The sequence below is a fragment of the Rhinopithecus roxellana genome, chromosome 2 (genome assembly GCF_007565055.1).
Source record: "Rhinopithecus roxellana isolate Shanxi Qingling chromosome 2, ASM756505v1, whole genome shotgun sequence".
NCBI lineage: Eukaryota > Metazoa > Chordata > Mammalia > Primates > Cercopithecidae > Rhinopithecus > Rhinopithecus roxellana.
In genome coordinates this window covers 14,162,415-14,180,699 of record NC_044550.1, presented here as the reverse complement: position 1 = coordinate 14,180,699, position 18,285 = coordinate 14,162,415, and the positions used below count along the sequence as shown (strand labels likewise).

Here is an 18,285-nt window from a genome sequence, read left to right as displayed (position 1 = left end):
CTTGTAATGTTGATTTATAAAAAGGTATTAGACTCATCCATTTTTTGAATACTGTTTTTAGTGATCCATTTAAGCTTAAGCCGTATGTACTTCAGAATAATGACATTCACTTATTCTGTCATTGGGGTTTCTACCTTCAGAAAATTCTGTATAAGGTTAACTGATTTTATTTTAACAACATAGCTTTAAGGATGAGTCCCATTTTACTTTATAATCTAAATCAAGTTTTCCCAGTCTCAAAACTCTTGACAGTTTGGACTGGACAACTCTTTGTCTTGCATATTATAGGATGTTTATCAGCATTCCTGGTCTATACATACTAGATACCAGGAGCACCTCTTCCTCAGTCATGAAAATAATAAATGTCTCCAGATATTGCCAAATGTCCAGAGCAGCCTAATTATCTCACTTAAGAATCTACCAGTTTAAATGCTTCCTCTTTGTTATCATAGAAAATTGACTAGGTAGAAAATAAGCAAGTTAATATTCAAAATAAATCTTTTTTGATAACATTTAATACCAGTTCAAACTTCTCTAGAACTCAGAGTGCTGGTAAATTTAATAACCTAAGGAAGGGGATGGCTCTTGGCTTAAGTTATTAGTAATGGCTTGGGAATATATTTAATTTGAAGAAGGGATGATGAAAAAGATATGATATACAAACTCTGAAAATTCAGTTCAAAATCTTCAGAAGATTTTACATTTGGGCCTTTCCTTTCTGGCAGTGGCTATGGCTCTTTTAGAAATGCTCCAAATCTCCAAGGAAATGTCTTATTTCTTTTCCTTATCTTTGGATGGGAGAGCCCACAGAAATGGAGGCTTAGTGTGTGAAAGGACATACCAGTTCTTGAAATGTTGGATGTAAAACTATGGACTGAATTTCCAAATATCATAATCAAAAGCACTTTTTGTTAGGGATTAATCAAGCTACTATATTATTTTTTAAAACTTGAGCTTATTTTGAGAATGTTAACAGTTAAAAGAAACTCATGACAAGTGTTTCGTAACATGGCTTTAAATATATATCCTTGTCACAGTTTAGAAGCTAGAAAAAAATCAATTGTGTTTACTATATGAGCCCTATACAGTAGTATTAATCAAGTTTATTTATTTTAAACAATTTTTGGTAGACTTCCCCCTTTAAACGGTTACCAGAAAAATTCATTGGCCAATACTCCACTTGATCTTAGCCAAAAGTCCGAGAAGTGATTTTATTGGCTAATTCTCATAAATTTACTTTAAAAACTCAGACATAGCTTTAAACATTCGATTTATTTGTGGCATTTGTACATGAAAATTATAGTATGATAAAATTGCATTGTATTCTAAGCTAGTAAATTGTTTCTAAGAAATAGGTTGATAAAATTGCAAGTCTTAATACAAAGGGAGGTTGTGAAAATGTGTATTAATTTGAGATATAGAAAAGTTTTCAAATAATAATGTTTTCAGGGTTACATGCAAATAGACACTAAATAAGACAAGTTTCTGCAAACATGATGTCAGAACTCTGAATGTGAGAAATTCAGAAAATGAACCAGCTACTTAAAAAGCAAAAATGTGCTCAGTAAATTTGTATTTTCATGGTTATTCTAAGGAAAGGAGGAATAATCTGTTGAGGTTAGTGCCCTCAAGCAGACCTCATAACTTTGCTACACAGCATTTAACTTCTCTGTGATGTTTTCTTTTAATTTTCAAAATGGAAATTAGCGGCTTCAGTGGTGAAGCGCATTGTAAAATGCAAGAATTTTCACATAATGCAATTATTCCATGGTATTGTGTTTTAATATTAATATACCCATATGAAGTGGGTATAATGACAATAAATTCTGTCAATAACAAATTCTGAAACCTGAAGGTTTGTTTCTGCTTTCATAGTATGGATTTGCTCTAAAGAGAGCAGGCAATCCAAATGCAAGCTTGCTTCACCCTGAAAGCAAAATGTCCGTAGGTTCTTGAGTTTCATTATAATAACCTGGAAATGAGATAATAGGAAATGTATTAGTGAATAATAGCTCATCAATTTAAATTGATTAGTTGGCATTAAATCACCCCTATACATAAATCTTTCTACAGAGCAATAACCTTTAGCTTGAAAAATACATGTTAATCATTTCAGGAGGAGACAATGAAATATTTAAAGAATTCTGTTTTTTAGACAAATGATTCCTTTAAGTCCCTAACAAGGCTGCTTTAGGTTTTCTAAAAAATATACATAGCTAATATTTTACCTTCTTCAGTGATCTTTCTTGCAACAGAAACCAAATTCCTTTTCAACTTGGGGCTGAGCAGGAAGCTGGAAAAACAAAAAAAAGATACACAGCTAGCATTTCTCAATTTGTCTCTATTTTAAGGTTGAACAAAGAAATATGACAAAGTTATAGTTGCCTTTCACAGCCATGGAAAAATAGGTTTGCAGAGACAACTGGCAAGACAATCTTCCATTTTAAAAGGAAACAGAATCATTGTAAAGTTCAACTGCACCCAAGTCCTTGAATTCAAATTTTCTTTCCATTTTGAAGGAGAACAGTTTAAGCATTGGAAATGTGTATTCTTTTCCTCTTATTCAAAATCTTCTCTCCAAAATATATGCCATGTTTGTGCAGTCCTTCAGCTCTTATAGAAAAATCTTTGGTTGATATTTTCATGAGCCCTAAGGCCATAGCGCACCCCACAATTTTGCTACATTCGAATGAGTTTAATGAGTCTATAGTATACATATTATATAGTGTATACATATATATACATACACACAGCTTGGTGGTGGGCTACAGAAGAATAAAGAATGCAAATACTTCAGTTAGTTTTTAAGGGTGAATGATTTTATGATTACTTATGACTTATTTGAAATATACAAGGAGCTTAAAGGGTTATCAAACTTTGGAAAATTAAAATTCTTTCATTATAAGTACTTAGCAAAGACTCTAATTCAGGATTTTAGCAAGAAATCCAGCTGCTACATGACCCTTGATAGCAGTGCAAGTGTGTTACATCATATATGCAGATAATTGGAATAACGTTATTTTTATGAAGAAAAACTGTAGTCAGGACATTATCAGTGTTGTCTTGAATTGGTCTTGGTTTTCCATTGCTGCTCTCTTTGCTTAGTGGCATCATTAGCTTCTCGTTAGCAGTTTATTTTCAGTTAACTCTAGGATGTGAAGTAATGCATATTTAAATCAATAATATTTTGGGGCTATATTTTCCCTACTAACGTCCTAGTGTTTAAGGACTATATACATTGTGATTCAAACACAGTAGACTCATTATATTTCTATTGTTAAAATACATGTGTTGATAATTCTTCTAAGATGTTTTTGGTCTGTACATGTTGAATTTAGTCACACTTTAGCCTCAGTGGCTTTTTCCTTTGAGTTCCCTCTTTGTTTTTTTCCAAATAATTTCCTTAAATTACTGCTCATAGATTTTGTACACAAAGGCACGCCTGACCTATTTTGTTCATATTTGTTAGAATGTTCAAAAGCACAGACAGGACAGAAGGCTCTCATGTTCTTTTTTAACCAAGTTATTTCTTTGCATTTTATAGAAATCAAAATAAATACAACCTACCTTATTGCTGAAGGGTATGTTATAAAACATATTTTCATTGTGGGCAGTTTCCTTACCTAGAAATACAAACTTAGTTATTACCTCTTTCTTTATTCACAAATTCAATGATTCATTTATTCAGTACTTCTTAAAAATGATTTCTACAAAGGTAGGATATGGGTGAAAAGAAGAATTACTAGAAAGATAAAAGGGGGATATTGAAAAGGCACCCTTGGCATGTGCTGTTAATTTACCCTGTCCATGTGGATTGACTTGGGTAGGATACTGAGGACCCCCAGGAGTCACTTGAGTTTAGAAACAATCTTTCCAACACCTCCACTTGATTACTCCTTCCTCTTCTTTTCCACGTTCACCAGGATTGGCCAGTTACAAAACACACTTTTCCATGAAAACCTGCGCCTTCTACTCCCTGTTCTTCTAGACTACTGCTCCTCCTGACTTTATCACTGGTATTCCATTTCTCATCCCAACCACAGGGCTCAGTTCTATGTCTTTTTCATTCTCGCAGTCAGTGCTTTGGTCCAGGCTGTGGACAGTTGCTTCTAGAACATTCAACAGGTCCCTAGCTGACCTCTAGCTCCTCCTTACTCTCCCAGTATTCAGCACACAATCACTCCATCACATGCAAATGAGTGGAAATGAATTACCCTCTCAAGTGTTTCTCAAATTTCATTTGCTTTATCAATAACTCCCAAGTATCAAGCATGAGATTCCATTTACATATATCATTATCAGTCTTTATAGCAATTCCCCATTGTACAATGCCTTTTTTAAATTCATTATTATTATTATTATTATTATACTTTAAGTTCTAGGGTACATGTGAATAATATGCAGGTTTGTTACATATGTATACTTGTGCCATGTTGGTGTGCTGCACCCGTCAACTCGTCAGCACCCATCAACTCATCGTTTACATCAGGTATAACTCCCAGTGCAATCCCTCCCCCCTCCCCTCTCCCCATAATAGGCCCCAGTGTGTGATGTTCCCCTTCCTGAGTCCAAGTGATCTCATTGTTCAGTTCCCATCTATGAGTGAGAACATGTGGTGTTTGGTTTTCTGTTCTTGCAATAGTTTGCTGAGAATGATGGTTTCCAGCTGCATCCATGTCCCTACAAAAGACATAAACTCATCGTTTTTTATGGCTGCATAGTATTCCATGGTGTATATGTGCCACATTTTCTTCATCGAGTCTGTCACTGATGGACATTTGAGTTGATTCCAAGTCTTTGCTATTGTGAATAGTGCCGCAGTAACATACGTGTCCATGTGTCTTTATAGCAGCATGACTTATAATCCTTTGGATATATCCCCAGTAATGGGATGGCTGGGTCAAATGGTATTTCTAGTTCTAGATCCTTGAGGAATCACCATACTGTTTTACATGATGGTTGAACTAGTTTACAATCCAACCAACAGTGTAAAAGTGTTCCTATTTCTCCACATCCTCTCCAGCACCTGTTGTTTTCTGACGTTTTTATGATTGCCATTCTAACTGGTGTGAGATGGTATCTCATTGTGGTTTTGATTTGCATTTCTCTGATGGCCAGTGATGACGAGCATTTTTTCATGTGTGTCTTGGCTGTATGAATGTCTTCTTTTCATATCCTTTGCCCACTTTTTGATGGGGTTGTTTGTTCTTTTCTTGTAAATTTATTTGAGTTCTTTGTAGGTTCTGGATATTAGCCCTTTGTCAGATGAGTAGATTGCAAAAATGTTCTCCCATTCTGTAGGTTGCCTATTCACTCTGATGGTAGTTTCTTTTGCTGTGCAGAAGCTCTTCAGTTTAATTAGATCCCATTTGTCAATTTTGGCTTTTGTTGCTGTTGCTTTTGGTGTTTCAGACATGAAGTCCTTGCCCATGCCTATGTCCTGAATGGTATTACGTAGGTTTTCTTCTAGTGTTTTTATGGTTCTAAGTCTAACATTTAAGTCTCTAATCCATCTTGAATTAATTTTCATAAAAGGAGTAAGGAAAGGATCCAGTTTCAGCTTTCTACTTATGGCTAGCCAATTTTCCCAGCACCATTTATTAAATAGGGAATCCTTTCCTCATTTCTTGTTTTTCTCAGGTTTGTCAAAGATCAGATGGCTGTAGATGTGTGGTATTATTTCTGAGGACTCTGTTCTGTTCCATTGGTCTGTATCTCTGTTTTGGTACCAGTACCATGCTGTTTTGGTTCCTGTAGCCTTGTAGTGTAGTTTGAAGTCAGGTAGCATGATGCCTCCAGCTTTGTTCTTTTGACTTAGGATTGTCTTGGCAATGTGGGGTCTTTTTTGGTTCCATATGAACTTTAAAGCAGTTTTTTCCAATTCTGTGAAGAAACTCATTGGTAGCTTGATGGGGATGGCATTGAATCTATAAATAACCTTGGGCAGTATGGCCATTTTCACGATATTGATTCTTCCTATCCATGAGCATGGTATGTTCTTCCATTTGTTTGGGTCCTCTTTTATTTCACTGAGCAGTGGTTTGTAGTTCTCCTTGAAGAGGTCCTTTATATCCCTTGTAAGTTGGATTCCTAGGTATTTTATTCTCTTTGAAGCAATTGTGAATGGAAATTCATTCATGATTTGGCTCTTTGTCTGTTACTGGTGTATAAGAATGCTTGTGATTTTTGCACATTGATTTTGTATCCTGAGACTTTGCTGAAGTTGCTTATCAGCTTAAGGAGATTTTGGGCTGAGACAATGGGGTTTTCTAAATATACAATCATGTCATCTGCAAACAGGGACAATTTGACTTCTTCTTTTCCTAACTGAATACCCTTGATTTCTTTCTCTTGCCTGATTGCCCTAGCCAGAAGTTCCAACACTATGTTGAATAGGAGTGGTGAGAGAGGGCATCCCTGGCTTGTGCCAGTTTTCAATGGGAATTTTTCCAGTTTTTGCCCATTCAGTATGATATTGGCTGCAGGTTTGTCATAAATAGCTCTTATTATTTTGAGATACATTCCATCAATACCGAATTCATTGAGAGTTTTTAGCATGAAGGGCTGTTGAATTTTGTCAAAGGCCTTTTCTGAATCTATTGAGATAATCATGTGGTTTTTGTCTTTGGTTCTGTTTATATGCTGGATTAAGCTTATTGATTTGCATATGTTGAACCAGCCTCGCATCCCAGGGATGAAGCCCACTTGATCATGGTGGATAAGCTTTTTGATGTGCTGCTGGATCCGGTTTGCTAGTATTTTATTGAGGATTCTTGCATCGATGTTCATCAGGGATATTGGTCTAAAATTCTCTTTTTTTGTTGTGTCTCTGCCAGGCTTTGGTATCAGGATGATGTTGGCTTCAAAAAATGAGTTAGGGCGGATTCCCTCTTTTTCTATTGATTGGAATAGTTTCAGAAGGAATGGTACCAGCTCCTCCTTGTACCTCTTGTAGAATTCAGCTGTGAATGCATCTGGTCCTGGACTTTTTTGGTTGGTAGGCTATTAATTATTGCCTCAATTTCAGAGCCTGCTCTTGGTCTATTCAGGGATTCAGCTTCTTCCTGGTTTAGTCTTGGGAGAGTGTAAGTGTCCAGGAAATATCCATTTCTTCTAGATTTTCTAGTTTATTTGCATAAAGGTGTTTATAGTATTCTCTGATGGTAGTTTGTATTTCTGTGGGGTCGGTGGTGATATCCTCTTTATCATTTTTTATTGCATCTATTTGATTCTTCTCTCTTTTCTTCTTTATTAGTCTTGTTAGCGGTCTGTCAATTTTGTTGATCTTTTCGAAAAACCAACTCCTGGATTCATTGATTTTTTGGAGGGTTTTTTGTGTCTCTATCTCCTTCAGTTCTGCTCTGATCTTAGTTATTTCTTGCCTTCTGCTAGCTTTTGAATGTGTTTGCTCTTGCTTCTCTAGTTCTTTTAATTGTGATGTGAGGGTGCCAATTTTAGATCTTTCCAGCTTTCTCTTGTGGGCATTTAGTGCTATAAATTACCCTCTACACACTGCTTTAAATGTGTTCCAGAGATTCTGGTATGTTGTATCTTTGTTCTCATTGGTTTCAAAGAACATCTTTCTTTCTGCCTTCATTTCGTTATGTACCCAGTAGTCATTCAGGAGCAGGTTGTTCAGTTTCCACGTAGTTGAGCGGTTTTGATTGAGTTTCTTAGTCCTCAGTTCTAGTTTGACTGCACTGTGGTCTGAGAGAGAGTTTGTTATAATTTCTGTTCTTGTACATTTGCTGAGGAGTGCTTTACTTCTAATTATGTGGTCAATTTTGGAATAAGTGTGATGTGGTGCTGAGAAGAATGTATATTCTGTTGATTTGGGGTGGAGACTTCTGTAGATGTCTATTAGGTCTGCTTGCTGCAGAGATGAGTTCAGTTTCTGGATATCCTAGTTAACTTCCTGTCTCATTGATCTGTCTAATGTTGACAGTGAGGTGTTGAAGTCTCCCATTATTATTGTATGGGAGTCTAAGTCTCTTTGTAAGTCTCTAAGGACTTGCTTTATGAATCTGGGTGCTCCTGTATTGGGTGCATATATATTTAGGAGAGTTAGCTCTTCCTGTTGAATTGATCCCTTTACCATTATGTAATGGCCTTCTTTGTCTCTTTTGATCTTTGATGGTTTAAAGCCTGTTTTATCAGAGACTAGGATTGCAACCCCTGCTTTTTTTTGTTCTCCATTTGCTTGGTAGATCTTCCTCCATCCCTTTATTTTGAGCCTATGTATGTCTCTGCATGCGAGATGGGTCTCCTGAATACAACACCCTGATGAATCTTGACTCTTTATCCAATTTGCCAGTCTGTGTCTTTTAATTGGACCACTTAGTCCATTTACATGTAAGGTTAATATTGTTATGTGTGAATTTGATCCTGCCATTATGATATTAACTGGTTATTTTGCTCATTAGTTGATGCAGTTTCTTCCTAGCCTCGATGGTCTTTACATTTTGGCATGTTTTTGCAATGGCTGGTACCGGTTGTTCCTTTCCTTGTTTAGGGCTTCCTTCAGGGTCTCCTGTAAGGGAGGCCTGGTGGTGACAAAATCTCTAAGCATTTGTTTATCTGTGAAGGATTTTATTTCTCTTTCACTTATGAAACTTAGTTTGGCTGGATATGAAATTCTGGGTTGAAAATTCTTTTCTTTAAGAATGCTGAATATTGGCCCCCACTGTCTTCTGGCTTGGAGAGTTTCTGCCGAGAGATCTGCTGTTAGTCTGATGGGCTTCCCTTTGTGGGTAACCTGACCTTTCTCTCTGGGTGCCCTTAAGATTTTTTCCTTCACTTCATCTTTGGTGAATCTGACAATTATGTGCCTTGGAGTTGCTCTTCTGGAGGAGTATCTTTGTGGCGTTCTCTGTATTTCCTGAATTTGAATGTTGGCCTGCCCTACTAGGTCGGGGAAGTTCTCCTGGATGATATCCTGAAGAGTGTTTTCCAACTTGGTTCCATTTTCTCCCTCACTTTCAGGCACCCCAATCAGATGTAGATTTGGTCTTTTTACATAATCCCATACTTCTTGCAGGCTTTGTTCATTTCTTTTTCTTCTTTTTTCTTTAGATTTCTCTTCTCGCTTCATTTCATTCATTTGATCCTCAATCACTGATACTCTTTCTTCCAATTGATCAAGTCGCTTATTGAAGCTTGTGCATTTGTTACATATTTCTCGTGTCATGGTTTTCTTCTCTGCCAGTTCGTTTATGGCCTTCTCTGCATTAATTATTCTAGCTATCAATTCATTTTTCAAGATTTTTAGTTTCTTTGCCCTGGGTATGTAATTTCTCCTTTAGCTCTGAGAAGTTTGATGGACTGAAGCCTTCTTCTCTCATCTCGTCGAAGTCATTCTCCGTCCAGCTTTGATCCGTTGCTGGTGATGAGCTGTGCTCCTTTGCAGGGGGAGATGCGCTCTTATTTTTTGAATTTCCAGCTTTTCTGCCCTGCTTTTTCCCCATCTTTGTTATCTGCCTTTGGTCTTTGATGATGGTGATGTACTGATGGGGTTTTGGTGTGGGTGTCCTTCCTGTTTGTTAGTTTTCCTTCTAACAGTCAGGACCCTCAGCTGTAGGTCTGTTGGTGATTGCTTGAGGTCCACTCCAGACCCTGTTTGCCTGGGTATCAGCAGCAGAGACTGCAGAAGAGAGAATATTGCTGGACAGCGAGTGTACCTGTCTGATTCTTGTTTTGGAAACTTCCTCTCAGGGGTGTACTCCACCATGTGAGGTGTGGGGTGTCGGTCTGCCCCTAGTGGGGGATGTCTCCCAGTTAGGCTACTCAGGGGTCAGGGACCCACTTCAGCAGGCAGTCTGTCCGTTCTCAGATCTCAACCTCCATGTTGGGAGATCCATTGCTCTCTTCAAATCTGTCAGAGTCGTTTGCGTCTGCAGAGGTTTCTGCTGCTTTTGTGGTTGTGGTTGTTGTTTAGCTGTGCCCTGTCCCCAGAGGTGGAGTCTACAGAGACAGGCAGGCCTCCTTGAGCTGCTGTGAGCTCCACCCAGTTCAAGCTTCCCAGCGGCTTTGTTTACCTACTTAAGCCTCAGCAATGGTGGGCGCCCCTTCCCCAGCCTCCCTGCTGCCTTGCCGTTAGATCGCAGAATGCTGTGCTAGCAATGAGGGAGGCTCCGTGGGCATGGGATCCTCCAGGCCAGGTGTGGCATATAATCTCCTGGTGTGCCTGTTTGCTAAGACCCTTGGTAAAGCACAGTATTGGGGTGGGAGTTACCCGATTTTCCAGGTGGTGTGTGTCTCAGTTTCCCTGGCTACAAAAAGGGATTCCCTTCCCCCTTGCACTTCCCAGGTGAGGTGATGCCTCGCCCTACTTCAGCTCTTGCTGGTCGGGCTGCAGCAGCTGACCAACACCGACTGTCCGGCACTCCCTAGTAAGATGAACCCAGTACCTCAGTTGAAAATGTAGAAATCACCTGTCTTCTGTGTCGCTCACGCTGGGAGCTGGAGACTGGAGCTGTTCCTATCCGGCCATCTTGCGCTGCCTGTACAATGCTTATCTACATTTTGCATATGAGAAAATTAAGGCCCACAGAGCTTAAGTGACTTGCCATAGGTCACTATTCGTAAGTTGGGAACAGCAGGATCAATCAAGAATTCCAAACTCACGGTCCTTTTATTATGTTATGATGCCTTCAGTGTTTCTGTTTTATAGTTGCTTCACGTTTATTTTGGATGTCAAGTCTTTTTGCATATAAATGTAAAATCTATGCAAATTTTTACACTGACTTGCCTAATCACATTAGGCTTACATTAATATTGAAATTGATTTACTCTACTTTGTTTTAGTCTTCGATCCTTCAATAAATACCAAGCACTTACCACCTGGATGGTGCACAATGGTGAGTTTATCTAGAAGACAAAAAGAAAAAAAAAAAAAAAAAGCATGTTCTACTGAGTTTTTTTCAATATTTATCTTAAATTCTCTCTCTCTTCTTTTTTCATTGTTGGACTACTTCTTGTCTTTGAGGTCGCCATAAAATCTCACAATCTGATCTAATAATATCAACCCCAAATTTCTCTACCTCCAGCCACTGTGAGTGAAACCATGCCTTTTATTACTTTTGTCCTTTTCTCTCCCAACCTTTGTCTCAAGGTATTATGATTTTAGATATGTTTGATATTGACACAAGCTTGTTGCCCTGCATTGATATTCCCCTAGCTTGAGCTACTTCATTCTTTTTTAAAATCAACTTCATTCAGGAATAATTACATACAATTCAACTATTTATAAGGAAAGAGGTTGATGATTTTTGAGAAATATATATGGCCATGTACCCACCAACTTAATTAGGATACAGACCATTTTTATCTCCATAATTTATTCCCTAATTCCCCCTTATGTCAATCTTCACTCAAACGTTACTCATGGCAACCCCTGATCTGATTTTGTTGCAGTAGGTACCTAGCCAGGCATGAGTGAGGCAGGAGAGGGCTCCACATCACCCACCAGGAATGTCAGGCGACCATCAGGTGATGGTTCGGCAGTTATCATACTGCCTTTCTAAAAATGATAATTGGCAACCTGTCCCAGGGAGAGGCAATTTGCTGATGGTCCAGAGTTGTCTCACTGAAGTGGTAATTCATCACAGATGCCAGGCAGAGGCACTTTCCCAGTCAGATAAAAACACTTGAAATTGATAATTAACTTCCAATAAATTCTCAGGAATTAGGTGAGTGAGCTCCAGCACGCACATTAAGAGACAAAATGGTGGAGTATGACCTTCTGGGGACATTACACTGGAAAAGAAAAGAAAGCCTCCAGTGGGGATGCATACAACTTTCTGAACACACTGCGCATGCTCACCTCCCAGGTGTAAGGAGGACACCGTGCATGTGGGCAGCTCACTCTTAGGGAAGAATGAAGGGAAATGTGTGCAAGATGCTGGAAGTTGGCCAGCATATAAAGTTTTAGGATCAAGGTTAAACAGGGAACTTGACCTCCACAGTGCCTGCTTTGGTCTCTTTCAAGTGTACTTTTCTTTCCTTCCTCATCTAAAGCTTTTTAATAAACTTCCACTCCTGCTCTGAAACTTGCCTCAGTCTCTTTTTCTGCCTTATGCGCCTCTGTCAAACTCTTTCTTCTGAGGAGAGAAGAACTGAGGTTGCTGCAGACCTGTATGGATTTGCTGCTGGTAACCTGGATATTCACCACCCCTAACAATTTCTACTTCTATAATTTTGTCTAGATTAGTTTTATCTAGAATTCCAGATAGATGGAATACCACAGCATGTAATATTCCTTTGTGTCTGATTCCCTTGTGTCTGATCCATCCTTTTTGTCTGTTATCTTTCACTAAGTATGTGTAATGTTTGTGAGATTCATTTATATTGTTGTTACAATAGTAAGTATTCCTTTTTATTGCTAAATAGTATTCCACAGTATAAATGTATCACAGTATAATCATGTATTCTTCTATTGGACATTTGCATATGTTGTAATAACCCCATTTAATTGTTTCTAGTTTGGATATTATGAATGAAACTGCCATGAACTTTTGTGAACAAGTCTTTGTGTGAACACAGGCATTTATTTGTTTTGGAAAAAATCCTGGAGTGAAATGACTAGGTCATATGGTAAGTGCATATTTGACTTCTCCATAGTTATCACTGCACTTTATATTCCCATAAGCAATGCATACAATGCATATCCAGTTCCACATCCTAACTGACAGTCTTCTGAAATGGTAATTCACTATACTTTTTGTGTATTGGTATATCATTGTAGTTGAATTTGCTTTTGCTAATGGTTAATGATATTGAGCATCTTTTCACATGCTTATGGGCCATTTGCTTTCATAAACTAAGACGTGGGTACTAGATGTGCTCTTTGGTGCTGGGCTGTCACCGCCTCTAGCTCCTCTCAGCTGAAAGAGTTAAAGAAATATACATACTTGTACACACAACCATATTTCTATATTTATCTCTCTGTAATTATTTGTTATATTTTTACTTCCAATTCCAGTACAATACCATAACAGTCATTCTAGCCCTTCTTCTTTCCTTAATTATAACTGATTTCTCAGACAATAAAAAAACCTAGCTCTCATTATCCATAATACATTTTTTTGCCTATATTCCATTTTGCCTCCTATCTCTGCCTTGTCTTCATTTACTGAATATGCAAAATATTAACAAAGTTCTAAAAGTGAGAATTGTACAAAGAGGTATACTCAGAGGAGTGTGGAATTTTATTTTTTGAGTCAATTTTGGCAAGTTTTTTTTTCAAGTAATTTGTCCTTTTTGGTCTAAGTTGTTAAATGTATTGGCAGAAAGTTAATTATATATTTTCTTAGTATCTTTTTTTTTTCTTTTTTCTTTTTTTTTTTTTTTTTTTTTGAGATGGAGTCTTGCTGTGCCACCCAGGCTGGAGTGGAGTGGAGCAATCTTGGCTCACTGCAACCTCCACCTCCTAGATCCAAGCAATTCTCCGGCCTCAGCCTCTGGAGTAGCTGGGATTACAGGCGCATGCCACCGTGCCTCACTAATTTTTTGTATTTTTAGTAGAGACAGGGTTTCATCGTTGACCAGGCTGGTCTTGAACTCTTGACCTCAGGTGATCCACCTGCCTCGGCCTCCCAAAGTGCTGGGATCACAAGCGTGAGCCACCACACCCGGCCAGAGCCACCACACCAGGCCCTTAGTATCTTTTTAATGTCTGTAGGATCTGTTGTAGTAACCCAATTTAATTCCTAATTTAGGTATCTTCTTGTCTTTTTTTTTCCTTGATCATTCTTCCCATGGGCTTATCAAATTTATTTATGTTTTCAAACAACTCGCTTTTGATTGTATTTTCTTTTTGTTTATCTCTTTCCTTTTTTACTGATTTCTGATCTTAATTATTTCTCTCCTCTTACCTCTTTTTGAAGGTTTGCTTTTCATTTTCTATTTTTCTAAAGTGGAAACTTAAATCATTGACTTCAAGCTTTTTGTTATTTTCTAGTGTAATACTTATAGTAATACGTTTCCCTTTAGTTAACTGTTAACTACATACTTGTTTTACCTGCATTCCACAAATTTTGATATGTTTTTTTCATTACTATTCAGGTTGAAATACTTTCTTATGATATCTCATTTGACCCTCATGTTATTTTGAATGTTGTATTTAATTCCTAAATATATTGGGAGATGTTCTAGAGATATAATTCCTAACTGATTTCTAATTTACTTCTGTTGTGGTAAGAGACTATAGGATTCTAAAAGACTAAAATCTTTTAGAGAATATACTCTGAAGATTTCAGTCTTTAGAAGTTTACTGAAACTTTTTTGATCATCTAGCCTATGTTTCATCTTGGTGAACTTCCATGTATATACCTTTAATAAATATGTATTCTGACTTAAAAATTTATTTTTGTAAATGTCAATTGGGTCAAGTTAGCTGATAGTGTTGTTTAGGTCTTCTGTATCTTTACTGATTTTTGTCTGTTCTATTAATTAGTAAGAAAGAAGTGAAAACATCTCCGAGTACTGTCAGATTTTGCTTCAGGAGTTTAAGTAAAATTCAAATATATAATATAAAATTACTTTATATTATGAGATATTTAGAATTGCTCTATCTTTCTAGTGAACTGCCTTTTTATCTGTATATAATATCCTTGTTTATCTTTTGTAATACTCTCTATTTTGAAATTTCTCTTGTGTTATGTTGATATATCCATGCCAGCTTTCTTATGCTTATGATTATTACTATTGTCATAGTAACCTTTTACCATACTTTACTTTCAAACTATCTGTGTTTTATATCTAAAATATACGTCTTTTAGACAGCATAATATTGGATATTGCTTTCGTTTCCAGTCTGAAAATGTCTGCTTTTAAAAAGAAGTGACTAATTCAGTCACCTTTAATATAATTATGATATGGCTTAAATACTACCATCTTGTTCTTGGTTCTTCACTTATCCATTTTGTTTATATTCCTCTTTTTCTACTTTCCTGCTTTATTTTTGGTGAATCAAACAGGTTTTTTTTAAATAATCTATTTTATTTCCTGTATGAGTTTCCTAAGTATACTTCTTATCTATTTTTTAAACTGATTTCTTTCTATTTTTAAAATAAAATATGCATCTTTAACTTAGATTTTGAGACAGTAGTATACCCCTTAGTACTTCATGCCTTATAGTTGACACATCACACTTCTTACTTTACCCTCTCCACTTCCTCTCTCCACTTCCTACTTTATAACTGAATCTTTACACTTTACCACATAGCAATTTTGGAAACACATAATTCTATTTATCTGCCTCCGTTGTCCTTTGCATGATTGTTTTCATATTTTCTTCTCCATATTATAGAACTTCTAACTTAAGTTTTGTTATTTTTGCTTTAAACAGTTGTCTTTGAAGTAATTTATGAGAAAAAGGAAAATATAATATTTTATATCTACCTCCTTTCTATAATTTTCAGTATTCTTTTTCCCACAGATTCCCTCGGTGACAATCTGAGTTTGTTTGTTAACATCCCTTCACCTTGTATGATATTTTTAAGCATTTATTCTACTGTAATTTTGCTGTGAATTAGCTCATTTCATTTGTCTTAAATGTCTTTATTTTATCACGTTTTTGAGGTATATTTCCTCTGGATTTAGAATTCTAAGTGTTCATTTTTTAGGACTTTAAAGATGTTATTGTATTGTCGTCAATCCTCCATTGTTTCTGATAATAAATTATTGATTTTTTTTCCTTTATATGTAACATGTGTTTCCTCTGGCTGCTTTCAATAATTTCTTTTTACCTTGGCTTAAAGTAGCTTGAAAATAAATCGGCTAGAAGTCCTTCTTTTAACAATTAGGCTAATTTTGTTTCTTAAAAGGTTTTTCAACAATATGCAAGTGGTTTGCATTAAATTTGGCAAGGTTTTGGTCATCATTTTTTAAACAATGTTTTGCCTCTTTTCACTCTTTTCTCCTTCTGGGTTCTAATTACATGCATTTTAGAATGCATTATATTGTCCTAAATGTTGCTGGGACTCTGTTCATTTTTGAAGTCTTTTTATCTCTCTAAAAATCAAATTGGATAATTTCTATTGGTTTATCTTAATTTTATTTACTAACTCTTAATTTGTCATCTCCAATTTGATAATAAGTTCATCTGATTAATTTTTATTTATTTTATTGTACTTTTACTTTCTATACTTTCTACTTGGTTCTTATATAGTTTCATTTTTTTTTTCTGCTGAGATTCTCTATTTATTCCGTCCTTAAAACCACATTTTTCACTAATTCAGTGTTTATAAGAAGTGCTTTAAAGTCTGTTTGCTAAGATCAACAACATCCAACATCTCAGGTTCCGTCTATACTTTCTTTTTCTTCATTAAGATGACAGCTTCCTGTTTCTTTGTATGTCTTCTTTTTTTAATTGAACACTGGACATTATAGATAATGTGTTGTGTATTCCAGATTCTAGAATATTCTTCTGATGACAGTATGTTCTCGTTTTAGTAGGCAGCTCAATTACTGGCAAGAACTTGTATAGACTTAATTTTATTCTTTTTCACAGTGGGCTTTTTGTGCCCAAGGTGTTTTCTTTTTAAGGTCCTGAGTTTGTAGATTCAGTCAGCCTACAAACTCTATCTCCAGTATAGATCTTGTTGGGGCTTGGTTTGAGATTTTTTTAGGGCATGTCTAGAGTAGATCTTACTCTAAATCCTGGTCCTTACTCATTACGTCTTTTGGGTGCCACAGCAGAATGTCAGATATTTTGAAGAGGTGTTAAGATCTCCCTAATTTGACAGTGCCAGAACTTAAAAATTCCCAGGCTGGCTTTTCCTCAACTCTGCTCAACTTTTAGTGTCTGCCTTTTGCTCTCAATGCCCTAGCAGTTGCTGTCTTGCATGCCTTGACTGTCTTGCTTTGCACAGGTACAGCTCATCTCTCAGCCACAGACTTGTGGAGTGCTTCCCATGGACCTCTTAGGCTACCTCTCTACACAGTCACCTGCTCTCAATGACCCACCACACACATTCTAGTAGCTTCAGCTACCCTGAACTAGGATCTCTGCCTTCTCAGTTCAACAGAACTTCTTTGCTTTGCTCAGAGTGTAGTCAGGAAATATTCCTCTGGCAGAGAACTGGGGCATAATAAGAGGCACCTCATGAGTACTGCTTGTCTCTAGAATTATTCATAGTCTTTGGCTACCTATTGTCTGCCTCCTAATATCACTTGCTTCATATATTTGCCCAGTAATAGTGTCCCGTGCAATAGAAAGATTTGTGTAGTATTATTTATTCCAGTGTGACTGAAAGGAGAACTAATTGATTCATATTTAAGGCACCGATAATTAAGAGCATTGATTTTGAATTAAACAGAAATGGTTTCTCACTTCTTATGTGTGTCCTTTAACTTTTTAGTTTGTCAGGGCCTCAGTTTCCTTATTTGTAAATCAGAAATATTGCCCACCTCATAAAGGTATTGTAAGAAACAATAATGTATAGGAGATAATAAATATTAGCTTTTTAATGCTCCTTGGTAAAATTATTTATATGACTTATAACTTTATAAATCGTTAAAATTTTAATCTCATTCATATTAGAATGGAGGTGTCTGTCACCTATAAGATGGCCCTGTCTTTATGACCTTATTTTAGAAAGTATATTTGTGTTTTACAAACATTTTAAGGTGCTTAAAGAATTCTCTCTAGAAAAATACCTAACTGTATAATATGAAGAGAAATGAATTTCAACATGAAGGACTAGCTAAAAGCTATGCAATATTAATGAAAACAGAAGAGATGGAAGCTTTCACACTCTTTTAGTGGCTGCTAGTTTTTAATTATCTATGCAGGGGTAGAGTCATGGGGAAACAGTGGTCAGATAGTGATAACAATTTATTTTTAATTTTTGAATGTGTTGTTTATTTTAGCAAAATTTTACCATCTTAATAATGTTTGGCTTAACATAGAGTATCCCCTCCCCTAACCTCCACTGCCAGAGCAACTTTTAATTATCAGAAATTTTAAAATGATACACATGTTGACAATTGTGAGAACTCACTGTATTAATATTTTAACTTATTCAAAAGCATGTCTCTTAATCATTTGATTTTTTTTTTTTTTGAGATGGAGTCTTGCTCTGTCACCCAGGCTGGAGTGTAATGGTGTGATCTTGGCTCACTGCAACCTCTGTGCCTCCCGGGGTGTTCAAGCAATTCTCCTGCCTCAGCATTCTGAGTAGTTGGGATTACAGGCATGCACTGCCATGGCTGGCTAATTTTTATATTTTTAGTAGAGACAGGGTTTCACCATTTATTTGGCCAGGCTGGTCTTGAACTCCTATC

At 36.6% G+C, this 18,285-nt stretch overlaps 1 protein-coding gene across 3 annotated transcripts in view; it reads right to left on the bottom strand.

Annotated features, from left to right (window-relative positions):
* Positions 1 to 1,180: 1,180 nt before the first annotated feature.
* Positions 1,181 to 18,285, bottom strand: part of BANK1 (B cell scaffold protein with ankyrin repeats 1) — a 335,823-nt gene continuing 318,718 nt past the window's right edge. For all 3 annotated transcript variants that reach the window (XM_030916824.1, XM_030916828.1, XM_030916833.1), the window contains 4 exons: positions 10,837 to 10,866; positions 3,568 to 3,623; positions 2,229 to 2,293; positions 1,181 to 1,972 (listed from right to left, as the gene is read on the bottom strand). In XM_030916824.1, the coding sequence (XP_030772684.1) occupies positions 2,234 to 2,293; positions 3,568 to 3,623; positions 10,837 to 10,866 (146 nt within the window). In that variant the 3' untranslated portion in view covers positions 1,181 to 1,972; positions 2,229 to 2,233. The remainder of the gene's footprint in view (positions 1,973 to 2,228; positions 2,294 to 3,567; positions 3,624 to 10,836; positions 10,867 to 18,285) is intronic.